At 50.0% G+C, this 13126-nt stretch overlaps 1 protein-coding gene across 1 annotated transcript in view; it reads left to right on the forward strand.

Moving 5' to 3' along the window:
• The window catches only part of TNR (tenascin R), a 63725-nt gene that overhangs the window by 34509 nt on the left and 16090 nt on the right, over nucleotides 1-13126 (forward strand). The window contains exons 8-12 of the mRNA XM_065409041.1: nucleotides 6437-6526; nucleotides 8056-8319; nucleotides 9476-9742; nucleotides 10715-10834; nucleotides 12125-12268. Coding sequence (XP_065265113.1) covers nucleotides 6437-6526; nucleotides 8056-8319; nucleotides 9476-9742; nucleotides 10715-10834; nucleotides 12125-12268 — 885 coding nt within the window. The remainder of the gene's footprint in view (nucleotides 1-6436; nucleotides 6527-8055; nucleotides 8320-9475; nucleotides 9743-10714; nucleotides 10835-12124; nucleotides 12269-13126) is intronic.

Genomic DNA, 13126 nt, shown 5'->3' on the forward strand with positions numbered 1-13126 from the left:
GGTGAAAGAGACAAGCCTCCGAGCTTACATAGAGCGTTTCTTCAGGTCTGGAAAACTTAGAGCTCTGTGCAAGCTCGAAAGTTTGTCTCTCTCACCAACAGCAGCTGGTCCAATCAAAGCTATTACCCCACCCACCTTGTATCCCAAGGGAGCACTGTCCTTTAGCATTCCCTGTAATGATTCTTTCCCCTTGCTCTTCAGTTACTCTTCCTTCACATGTCTCAACTCCAGAGAGTTGGAAGCTGACTCAGTGTAAGTGACTCATTTTTATATAGAGTCTTTCTTCCATCATTATCATCATCATATTCCAACTCTCATGGAAAGCCTCAGGGCACCGTATAAGGAAACCAAATACAGTGTAATTATAGCACAGTAAAACACTGCTCTGTTATAACAGAAATCACTGCAATTGACAGAGAGGAATCACTTTGCCCATCACTGAAGTCTGGCAGCTCTTTAACAGCACAGCCACACTGCACCCCCGCTGGGGGAGGGAAGGGAAGGGAAGACGACTAGCAGTATCCACTTAAACTGTGGGAAGAATTTAGGTCAGCAGAAGGTAATTAGCCAAACTGGAAGCTGAGCAGGTCTCCAGAGCTAATGTTCCTACTTTTGCAATGAGTGCCGTAACATCTATAAGGATCACAGCTGGGGATTACATGCCACCCAAACGCCAGTACGTGCACCAGCACAGAACTCCTAACACCATGACTGAGCACTGCACCACTGCTGACTCCAGGGGATGCATGGCTTCTGCTGAATATCTAACTCCACTTCCTCAGCATCGGCGGTTACCCTAGAGAGCTCCCAGCCAAATAACGGCCAAGGCTAACGTTGCTTCTCTAATCCCCCCAAGGGAGTCTAACTGGATTGGAGTCAGAGTGCAGTGAGGAGCAGATGGTGGAGAGCTTGATGAGAAGAAGTTCTGCTGCCGCAAAGAGCTCTACGTAGGTGGCCTTGCATTCATGCCTCCAGGCACTCGGAGCAGGAGAGAACCAAGTTTCAAGGAACGTTCTGCTGGCCCTGTCAACGTGCAACTCTTCCTTGTTTTGTGTGGGATGCAGAGGGAGAGAACTGGGTCAGGTTTTATGCTGCTAGTAACAGCATTTGCCTTCAGCTACCCCATCAGCCTGCCCAGCCCTTGGGATACCTACACCCACTACCGCTGCAGCTCTAGCCAGGATTCAGCACACCATGAGCAGTGGGCAGTAGGATGGCCTCTGGAGGGAAAGCAGTGATGCAGCTATTTGGATGGGCTGTAATGTTGCCATCGGTTGCCTGGAAAACAGAGTTATCTTCATTACTCTCTGGAAAGAGCTGTGCTTCTGAGTTTATCCAGTACATTGCTGGGTGCTGCAGTGAAGAAAGAACGGTATGTTCACACGGAGGGAACCAAATTCCCCAGTGGAATCAGCCCTAGGTGGGCTGACACCTGGCTAAAGAATATTTCAGGCTCTCCCCCCAGCCCTCAATCTCTTTCCCTTCCCAAGTTCCCCTCCTGTCTCTCTTTTCCTGCAGCCTGTTGGTTTCCATTTCCTTCCCCCTGGATAGAGTAGGGGACCTGTCTGCTGGCCATTCGGCCTCTTCTTGCAGCACATGATTTTGGGAGGGGATCACAGCACATGGGGTCTTCTGGCCAGATGGTTTCTTCCTGCAGCTGAATTCCAGCCAGCATCACGGTGCCCCCTGAAATGCAGCCTCTTGGTCAGCCCACACTTAAAGCCAGCCCAGTGACCCAGGATATCTCCTAATCTAATGATCTTTGCCTTTGGCCTAAGCTACTGCTCGTCCCCACATCTGGATACTGATATACCAGTGCCACGTGTGCCAACGTGCCCAATGATTTCACAGTCCAGCTGTTTTTGTTGGGCTAGGGGAGAGCCTGGTGTGTGGAATGGCATTGCCACCAAGTGGCCGGTTTAGTGAACTAGCTCATGCCCATTTCCTACAACACACATGGAAAATCAGGTCTTTCTCACAGTAGGCCCCATGTAATTGTCTCATGAGGGTGCCTGCCAGCTTTGCTCCATTTGAAGGTGAAAGTAGGGCTTCTTAGGTGCTATCCCTGTAACCCAAGCCTGGGATCTGAAAGTCAAGCTGTGTCCTTCCTTTCTAGCACTGCCTCACAGTAATTGAGGTCCTGCAAACAGAACTTAGTTAACCATTCTGTTGATGATACATGATCCAGAAAATACTCCAGCTCCCTCTCCTATAGCTTTATTAGCTGCCAGGGCTGGCAGCAATGAAAATTAATAGATGCTTAAGACAAGATCCTCAGCTGATGTAAACTGGTGTAACTCCATTGGACTCTCTTTACATCAGCCAAGGATCTGGCACAGACAGAGCTGTGGAGTAGAAAGGACTGAAGATCACTTTTGTGACCCTGGCAAATGAGCAGAGTAGGTACTGGAATTAAACAGTTTAGGTGGACACAGTCTTTTTTCAAAATCAGATATTGTTGTGGGGAATTTTTTAATTTTAATTTTCCAGGGTCTTTCCCCCCATGAAATCGAAAAACACACATTGTCGATTTTTATTTGGTCCTTCTCCACTGATCCTTTAGCCTCTCCCTTCCTTGCTTCAGTCTCTCTTCCTTCCCCTTTGCAGTGGCCAAAATGGAAACAGGGGAGATGGAAGAGCAAATTAAAAATTCCAAACCTCAACATTTTTGCAAAAAAAAAGTCCAATAACTGAAAATACCGTTTCTTTTGAAAACTGCCAAAACAAAAATAACCTTGACGGTTATTCTTAAACTTTGGCCAACTTCCTCCCTGGTTTTTGGCCAGCTCTAGTGCGGAGATTGGCATGGAACTGCTGTCCATCACTCATCCTCATACACAACCACACATGGGCCTTGGAGGATTCCTATCCTGAGTACAAAAGGAAGGAAGGAGCCGGGGGAGAATATATTACTCATCTCTGTTTAACTGTTTGGGAAAGCAGCACTCAGGTGCTGCACAGATTCAGTAGCTGGTCTGTGCTGCATCTCTGTGCTACACAGAAGCATGAAACGTGTTTCCCTTAATTCCATTGGCAAGGACGTTCCGCCCTAATGGGGGATTTTATTTTTAGTGTTTGTTTTGTCTCTCTCTCTTGGCATGAAACTGGCTGCCTCCACTGCTTGTCTTCTTGCACAGATACAGCCTGGTGGTGGGGACCCTGCAACCCTTAAAGTTTCAGCATGGTTTATGGGGTGCTGGCTCTCCGATGCCTCTTCAGAGCTCCTAGCAGCCCTTGACATGCAGAACCCTGGGAGTGGCAGAAGTTTCCATTTATTATTTCACTTTAAAAAAAAAAAAAAACTTTCATGTGCATCCGCACTTCCTGGAGCATACCTGGACAGGAAAAGGCCATCTCCTAGTATTTCCAGCAGGAAGTAGCAGGAAGTACTGGAAATCTCACAAGATGGACAGATTGCCAGGCCAGTTTTGCAAACCCAAGTGGTTTGGAGAGTATGGTGCGGGCAGTATCTGAATTCAGGTGTGGTACTTACCCAAACCTCTGATCCTTTTGCAGCACTGGCCTTGGCATTTACGTAGCCCTGTGAGTCTCCTTTTTCTGTACACCCAGATGGGGGCAAAGAAGGTGGGTAGGAGTCATGGGCTCAGCACTCCAAGGGCTGGGTGGGAAGTCAGGAGACTGCCATTATGTATAGCTCGCACAGGGATTGGTGCTCGTATCACAGTGGGGGATGCGGGGTTGGGGTTGGGGTGGGGAGTTGAGGAACGTTTTGACAGCTGTTAAAAGGGTAGGTAAGGGTTGAGTTCCCCTATTCATAATTGTGCCGAGAGGGAATGTGCACAGAATGGGACCTCTGGAGTGGCCACATGCCCCATTCACCCCTCACTAATTACGCAGTGCCTAATTGGAGCTGGTGAAGGATTAGCAGCTCAGCTTCACTGTCCTTGTGCCTCTGGCCAGAGAAAAGAATGAAGTCCTTTGTAATCCGATTACATGTGTCACCACGAGGACTCTGAGCACTTATTGAGAACCACACCACCAGCCCTGACCTCCCTACTGCCCTAGGCCTTAACAGTGACCAGACCATGCTCTCTTTCCTGATCAAGGTGGAAGCAGATGGAGAAGTAGCAATGGAACAGATCCCTGCAAGCACTATGGGCCAGATTTTCCAAGCAGCTTTGAGCCATATTTCCAAGTGCTCAGCACCCACAATTGGAGCCAGATTTTCAACAGGGCTCAGCACCCAGCAGCCCCAATTATGACACTTACTTTGGTGCCTAAATGATCGTTATTACTTGTATTAAAGTAGCATTTACAATCCCCCGCTGAGATCAGGGCTCCGTTGTGCTCGGTGCTGCACAAATGCGTCATGAGAGAGACAAGAGAGTACAACCTAAATAGACAAGACAGGCAAAGGGTGGCAGGGAGAACAGAGGCCCAAAGAGATGATGTGAATTGAAGGCCACCTAGCAGTTCAGTGGCAGTGAATACAACCTATGTTCCCTGCCTCTTAGTCCACAGAAGGCAGGGAGGGGTCAGAGATTGTCCCCAGATAGGGGCTCCCGCATGCTGCTGTGTCCCATTTTGGCAATGCTGCTTCTGTGGAAATGAGTTTTGCTTGGCTGCTGTTTTTTTACAGCTTTATCTAACTTGATGGGAAAGATCAATAATGGCCAGGCAGGAGAGAAATAAACCCATCAGAAACCAAAAGGAAGTGACAGACAAACCCATGAGATATTCCACCTAGATAAAATAGTGATCTGCGATCGGTGCCCAGGAAATTAGCTAGATTTCAATCTCCTGAGTCAGAAATCACAGGTTGTGCCTACCGCAGTCTAGGACCTGCTTGTTTCAGCTCTCAGAGCAAAAGACTGTTCCTTTATTAATTATTGACCATTTCATCTACACCGCAAAAATAAGAAACGCAGATGACAATGTTAGATGTCAAATCATTTTGGTAACAAATAACGCTAGCTTATCATTTCCATCTCTCTCTGGCTGAGTCTCTCGCTCTGAATTTCTGTCTTTTTACAAGCAACTACAGCAGGTCTCAATAGTTGCTTTTAAAACATTGCCTTGTCTTTGTTAGAATAATCCAATTTCCCCAGCCAACAATGTATGCAGTGCTCCCAAAAGAGCCAACCGCTCCAGCCCAAATCAAGACACAACTTACATGGACATTTGTTGACCTCTAAGAATATTACTTAGCGGTTCTGTAGTGCTCTCCATTTTCAAAGCAGGGTCTAAAATATTAACTCAGTGCTGGTCTACACAAACATTTAGTCCATGGCAAGCTGGGGCATGAATCTACCCTGTACTCACTGGCCACGTGGACCCTGCTGCCACACACTAACAGTACCCTAGCATGTTTTGATGTACCCCGCTTTGAAACAGGAGTAGATCAGAGTGCACTAAGGCAGTGGTCTCCAAAGTGGGGTGCGCAAGAGGATCCTTGGGGGTGCGCGGCAGGAGGAGCGCTTTTTTTTTTTGCTTCGTCAGTTCGGGCGGGAGTCCGAGCGGCTTTTTTTTTTTTTTTGCTTTGGCAAAAATGATAGAGCCGGCGCGGCAGGGTGTGTGTGCTCAAAAATTTTTTACTGATAGGGGTGCACGATCAAAAAAGTTTGGAGACCACTGCACTAAGGAACTGTTAGTGTGCATCGGACACAGTGCGCGGCAGGCTAGGGCTGGGAAGATTTACACCCCAGCTAGCTGCAAGCCCTAAATCATGCTCACAACACTCTTGTGAGGTATAAAAGTGTTACTCCCCCAATTTTACAGATAGACACAACTCCAGATTTTGCACTGATCAGTCAACTGTGACAGCATGCTACGTTCTAAGCTAGAGGTCTATCCTTGTCATAGAGTAACCGAGCAGTCTTGGAGAAATTGGGACATCTCTAACAGTAGCAAAGCAAAATAAAATTTTGTGGTGATAGATGCTACAGGGGTGGTCTCTATAGGTACATATATAAATAGCTAATAGATAAGGTGCCAGTAGATGGCGATCAAGAATATGTAGCATGATTCCACTTCCCTGGCCTTTGGAGGGCCATCAGAAATTGTTATGCATGGCCAATAGCTTCCTCGGACACTTGTTCACATGAACTCTCACAATATGAAGTTGTTTTCTAAGGTCCCGTTCAATTTCTCCTAAGATTTCTCTAAGTTGCTTCACTTTAGAGACATCTCGGAATGGCACTTGATACCCCAGAAAATAATTCAGCACTGCCAAATAGTTTTGTTGGAAAATTTTCAGCAGCAACCTTAGCACCTAGATACCATAAATACTGTGCCCTTTATAAGCACTTAGACAGCAACAGGAGAACGTGGAGTTGCCATGACAAGGTTGATAGTGAAGAGAGAATGCCAAGGGGTGAGGCAAAGCAAAGGAGATACAATCATGTGGTTGGTAATACACACACACTCATGCACACACACATAAGCATAACCTGTCTTTCTTTGTATCTGCTGGCAGATCTGGTGCCAGGAACCGAATATGGAATTGGGATATCAGCCATCATGGATAGCAAGCAGAGCGTCCCAGCCACCATGAACGCAAGGACCGGTGAGTTCCATGTGCCATCAGATCACAGCCCTATAAACATGCAAAATAAAACACACAGCACGGTACTCACTGGCATCATTCTTAAAGCACAGCACTGCTTCCTTTAAACCATGTCCAGCCTTAGCATGTGCAGAGCCAGGGAGAGCCAATGCTGCCTGGTGCAGCCTCTGCTATAGGATCCTGCCAGCTAACCTGTCACAGGCTGTGTCTACACTACAGTTTATGTCGGCATAATTTATGTCGCTCAGGGATATGAATAAACCACCCCCTGAGCGACGTAAGTGCCGATGTGGACTGCACTATGTCGGTGGGAGAGCGTCTCCACAGTGGTGCTGGAACACTTTTACTAGCGGGGATGCTGAAAGCCAGCCCCCTTACCCCTGTCCACGCCCCCCCCCCCCCCCCAGCTGGGGCCGGGAGCAAGGCCTTGTCTACTGGAGGAGGGGACCCGGACAGGGGTAAGGGAGCCAAGGCTGGGGGAGGGCGCGGGCCCAGCAGCCGGGACCCTGCATGTGAGGTTGGGAGCAGAGTCCTGGGCACGGGGCCTGTGTGCGGGGCTGGGAGCGGAGCCCCGGGCATGGGGTGGCAGCCGGGACCCCACGTGCGGGGCCAGGAGCACAGCCCCAGGGGTGGGGTTGGGACCCCGCATAAAACCTGCTGCAGCACCCCCCGTACCCTTAGTTCCCATGCCTATGCTTCTCCTGCCAACACAGCTACCGCCGCTCGCAGGGGCTGGAGTAGTTAAGCTGATGGGAGATGTCTCTCCTGTTGGCTTATAGTGGCTACATTAGAGAGCTGGCAGCTTCATCGCTGTCATCTCTCTAGTGTAGCCATAGCCACAGTCTTCGTAAGTGTGCTTAGGTCTTGTGACTAGGGGAGTGTCACTTCATGTACCAAAAGCACTAGCCAGCTCCCCTGCCTGCCCCTCTCAGCTGATTCACACACCAGAGACTCCCTTGTTATCATAAAGTCACTTCTGGGCACGCCTGGAAGCCATGCACTGTTCAGCAATGCTCAGCGGCCCTGCTGGGCTACAGTGTACACAATTCAACCAGCACAACTCTAGTGTGCTGAGCCCTGTGGCTTGCATTACAATTTACCTCAGCGGTTCTCAACCTCGGGGTACTCAGAGGTATTCCAGAGGATAGATCAGCTCATCTAAATATTTGTCTAGTTTTACAACCAGCTACATACAAAGCTATAGCGAAGTCAGTACAAACTAAAATGTCATACAGACAATGATTTGTTTATACTGCTCTATATACTTACTATACACTGAAATGTAAGTACGATATTTATATTCAAATAGGTTTATTTTATAATTATATGGTAAAAATTAGAAAGTAAGCAATTTTTCAGAAATAGGGTGCTGTGACACTTGTATTTTCATGTCTGATTTTGTAAGCAAGTAGTTTTTAAGTGGGGTGACACATGGGGGTTTGCAAGACAAATCAGACTCCTGAAAGAGGTACAGTAGTCTGGAAAGGTTGAGAGCCACTGATTTACCTCATAATCGTCTCCTCCTACAGAGCTTGACAGCCCTCGGAACCTCGTGGTGACAGCCTCCACGGACACGTCTATCTCCCTGGCCTGGACCCAGGCCAAGGGCCCCATAGACCATTACCGCATCACCTTCACTCCAGCCTCTGGAATGGCCTCCGAGGTGACAGCACCCAAGGATAAGTCTGAGCTGACACTCTCAGACCTGGATCCCGGTACAGAATATACCATCTCAGTCATTGCCGAGAGAGGCCGTCAGCAGAGTTTGGAGTCCACAGTGGATGCATTCACAGGTAGGGAGGGGCTGGGACAAACTCTGCCAGGGCTCAGATTGGTGCAACGTGCTGGCACATCTCCTGACCTGACATCTTGTGCTCCCAATTCTCAACATTTTGTTCGGGGGGGGGGGGTGATTCTCGCTGTTATGGTTGCAAATGTGAGCTGAGCATAACTGATGCAGAGATGTCTGCCCGAGTCTGGAACAGCTCATCCAAGAGGTGTAAACTGCCCATACATCTGTGTGGTGAACTCAGATACCCAGTGATGATCACTGAAATAGCAGCATCGTTCACTGTGTCATTGCTTGGGAAAGCCTGTAAGAAAGGGGTGGGGGGATCACAGATTCACACCATTTTCTGTGAGGGATGTCTCATTCTAGCACCATGGGGGATGGCCTTGGTGAGATACCTTCACTTCCATTTTTGACTCAGTCAACAGGGCCAGGCTTGCAGAGCCCATGCTCAAGGAACCAAGACAGTACATACGATCAGATTTTGAATATCTGCCCAATCCACTGAGAGTGTCTGGCGACTATTGTAGGTAGAGCAGGAGGCGATGCATGAGGGGCAAGCGGGGTCATGTGTCCCCCACCCCAGATTTCTGCCACGGGTTGCTGGCTAGGCCCCCTCCCTGTGCAGCAGATCCTGGAGCTGGTGAGCTGCAAGCTGCGGCTGTGGGGAGAGGCAGCAGCAAACAGCTGGGAGCTGTAGGGAGGGGCCGCTGAGGGTAAGGGGGTGTGTGTGCTTAGGCGGTGCGTGACTCAAGCTGTTGGGGGGGGGTGAATCTTTAAATTGTGCCCCCCACCCGCTCTCAGCAGGTACCAGTCGTCTCTGGGTGGAGCTTATTTTGTGGGTTGAAACCCTTTTTTCCTCAGTTTTCCTCTTGTTCTCAACTCCGGTTCAAGTTAATGGAAAGACCAGGGCTGGCCTCTCTCAATCTGGCACTGCTGGGCAGTGAATCCCAGTATTTTACAGTAGCGTCATGCCACATAGTGACATAACCCAGTGAGAAGTGGTTCAGCATGTAGCCATACTTCTGCCTGGGACACTCCTTGAATGAGACTTTTATCGTATTAATTCTGTATGATGGATGTCTTGTCATATGCAACGCTCCTGCCCTTGAGTGTAATCATTCCATGACAGACTTGCAACACCTCTCTTTGGTTTCCAGGGTTCCGACCAATCACACAGCTGCACTTTTCTCATGTGACTTCCTCCAGCCTGAACATCACCTGGAGTGACCCCTCCCCTCCGGCAGACAGGTTTATCTTGAACTACAATCCCAGAGATAAGGAGGAGACCAAGCAGGTCACACTAGATGCCACCAAGAGACACGCCACCCTGTCTGGCTTGCAGCCATCTACGGAGTATATCGTGTCACTGGTGGCTGTGCATGGTTTGGTCAGCTCTGAGCCCATAGTGGGCTCCATCACAACAGGTAAAGTCAGCAGCTGTCTGATGGGGTATAATGCTCATGCCTAATCTCCGGCTGGAGAAGAGATCCAAGATACACACGGGAGGTAATAGAGACTCCTGGCTCAAAACCATCCTCCAGAGTTGGAGCTAACAGAATAATTTATCTTTACAAAAGAAAGTTGCTGCCCCTACGGATCATTATTTTAAAGGGATTATTCATCTCAGGCTCCAATTCCACATGCCCCATAGCTAGACTGTTTGTCTCAGGCCTCCGGTTCTGCATGCTCCAGAACCAGATAATCCGCCTTGGGCTCCCATTGCAGCACGCTACATATCCAGTTTCGTATTGTTCTTGTCTTTGCCGTGGCAACAGAACCCAAAACAGTACAAGGGGATTAAACATTTAGCCTCCCTTAATCCTGGAATCTCCACCCTGGCCAAAAAAATGAACGTGTTTAGCTTGTGGTCTGAAATCGCTTTATAGCCAATCTCATCCTTCCAGTTTAGGATAAAGCAGCCACAAACAAATGCACAATGGGCTTAGAGCGATGGGAGTTGTGGGAGCTAACCCATTTCCAGACACACGGCCAAGCTCCAGAGAGGGGCTGAGCATTCAGACCTTCCTTTGGAGTCAGTCAGTGGGACTCTTTCCCTGAGCTTTGCACCAGGCCTTTTGTTTCCCCAGCTCACATTCAGAGCCCTGGCAGGTTTTGAACCGTAGAATAGGGTTCAATGTCAGCATTCCTTGTTGAGTTTGGCTATTTAAACCCCCCGGTGGGTTGTCTTGCATACACCCATACTGTCCTCATAACCTGGCTTTTCTTACAGATGAGGAGTCCGATAGACGCAGCCCCCCTTTCTGGCATCTGGGGTGACTGTGCTACGAAATTCTGCATGCAGGAGTGTTCGGCTGGATCGACCGCTGGTTCAGCCAGCAATCAGTGTTCCGTGACTGCTTCGTAGGCTTTATCTGGCCTCTGCCTGTCTCCTCTAGGGATCGACCCCCCGAAGAACCTCACCGTGGGCAACGTAACCAAGGACTCAGTGATGATCTTCTGGGCCCCTCCTATCACAGCTTTTGACCACTACAGAGTGTCCTACCGATCTGCACAAGGTAACCCAGCTGCCTGCTCTAAAGGCTGTTCTGAAGCGGGCTGTGGGCTCTCCTGGGTGGCTTCTGGCATAGCATAACAGCCAGCCACCTCACAGGCCATGACTACATGGGGAGGTACGTGATAGGGAGAAGCCAGCACTGCAGAGTGCATGGTAGGAATGGGAGAGGGGACAGAAGTTTCCTATCCACTGATCAGGCCACCTCCACAGTCACCAAAACCCTCTGCCCAACTGATGTGGGTCAGTTCAGCCTTGGCGTAATAAGTTAAAGCCCCCTGGGGACGCACCATGATGTGGCTGGTAATACACACAGAGCTCTAACTTCCACACCTGCTGGGAACAGGTCCTATGGGAGGGGTGGGGGTCCAGCACCACTCAGACACAGGTCCTGAGTCTTTCTCCCAGGGTGTGTCTACCCAGGTGCTGGGAGCACATTTCCAAGCACAGGTAGGCAGACACATGCTAGTTCTGGTGGAGCTAGTGCACTAAATGTAGCAATGTGGCTACAGTGGTGCAAGTGGTGGCTCAGGCCGGCCTCCCAAGGACAAACCCACCCAGACCCCCGTGATGAGTACTCGGTTGAGCGAGCTAACCCGAGCAGAGCTAGCATGGCATCTATCCATGCATGCTCCCAGCTGCAGTGCAGACATACCCTAAGGGATCTCACCCTACTAGAACAGCTCCAGAGCAACTCTGGGGTCTTGCTAGGAGCTAAACCAGAGATGGAGATGCCCAGATTAGGGGGCAATGCAGTGCCCAAAGTCAATGGAGGAAACAGTGCCGTCACTGCGCACTGCTACATCCTCCCTGTCATCAGGCATCCCGCCACCAGCAGCTGGTGCCAAAGCCAGCAAGAACAAAGTGAATTTGGCCCCAGTGTTATTGATCCACTCTGCTGCACCTTGTGAGATGCAAGGCACTGAGGACCAGCCCAAGGGAAAGGTGGCTGCGAGCCCTCCAGATCTGACACTGCTCCAGAGGATGAAATAGCCCGGCATAAGTTAGAGCAGCCCCATGGGGCTGTTCCAACCCACAATGGGCATATCCCCACTATCCCAGCATGCCCTCTACACTGGGGCTTGCAAGGAAGGTGGCAAAGGGCCACTCACATTACTGTCCATGCGTCTCCTCCAAGTAAGTACTTTCAATATCCCCTAACCTGCCTGTACCCTGGAACTGTGCCTGGGTCTCTGCTCCTTGCACTGCAGCCTGAGCTTCTTTAGGCTCCTGCTCAGAGCAGGACGATCTGACGAGCGACCATGAAGCTCTTTGCTCTGCCCGCGCTTTGCAGGAAGAGCGGACAGCACGGCAGTCGCCAACGACGTCGCTGAATACAGCCTCAGCCGCCTGCAGCCAGCGACCAAGTACGAGATCAGCCTGAGCAGCGTGCGGGGCCGGGAGGAGAGCGAGCGGGTCTCCAGCATCGTGTATACAGGTGGGGGACATTTCCATTGACGAGATCGGAGGTTGTGCTGTGCACGCTCTCTGGCAGGGCATGATGTGCGGAGAGGCAAGAGGAGTGGGGACAAGGGACCCAGGATTGCCGCTGACTTGCAGGGTGACCTCATTGTTTGGATGACCATAGCTTAAAAGAGGTTCGGATCCATAACTGTAGCCTCTGTTCCTGGTGACTTGTGGTGCACATTACTGGTTCAGGGAAAGGGGCACTATGAAGGCATCCAATGCTATTTCCACACTTTGAAATAACTTCACAATGTTCTAAACGCCATGTGTAACCCTTCTGCCAGGTGGAGCCAGCAGCAACAAGGGCCGGGTTCAGTATCTAGAGGTTCCTTTTCAGCAATACAACACAAAACCAGGCTCGAGCCCCCACCCAGTGACCTGGAACAATTACACACCACCTCTGGCCGCCTCTAAGAGGCAATACATTCCCTCTCGCAAGCACAGAGTCTGAGTGTAGCAAAAACTTTTAATAAAAGGAGAGAATTAACTCAGCATTAATCTGGGAAAACACCACAACTAGGGTTCAGAAACACAAACCGTGAGCAAAAGACCCACCCCCAGGTAAGTTGGGCAGTGTCCTTTTCCCCTCAGGGTCTTAAGTTCAGCAACCCAAAAGTCCCTTTAACATGCCCATTCCTTCTCAGTACCCCACTCACAGTTGCTGTCCTTGGCCAGTGCAGCCCCAGAGTTCAGAGGTTCATCCACAGAGTTCACCTCCCATCCTCTGTGGAAGGCAGAGGGGGGTAAGGAGGCACCTTACATGCTGCATTGCTCGGGCACTCGCTCGTCACCCCAACGGCCAATTGCCATGCCTCTGCAGGGCTCTGCT

The sequence above is a fragment of the Emys orbicularis genome, chromosome 8 (assembly GCF_028017835.1).
Source record: "Emys orbicularis isolate rEmyOrb1 chromosome 8, rEmyOrb1.hap1, whole genome shotgun sequence".
NCBI classification, from domain to species: domain Eukaryota; kingdom Metazoa; phylum Chordata; order Testudines; family Emydidae; genus Emys; species Emys orbicularis.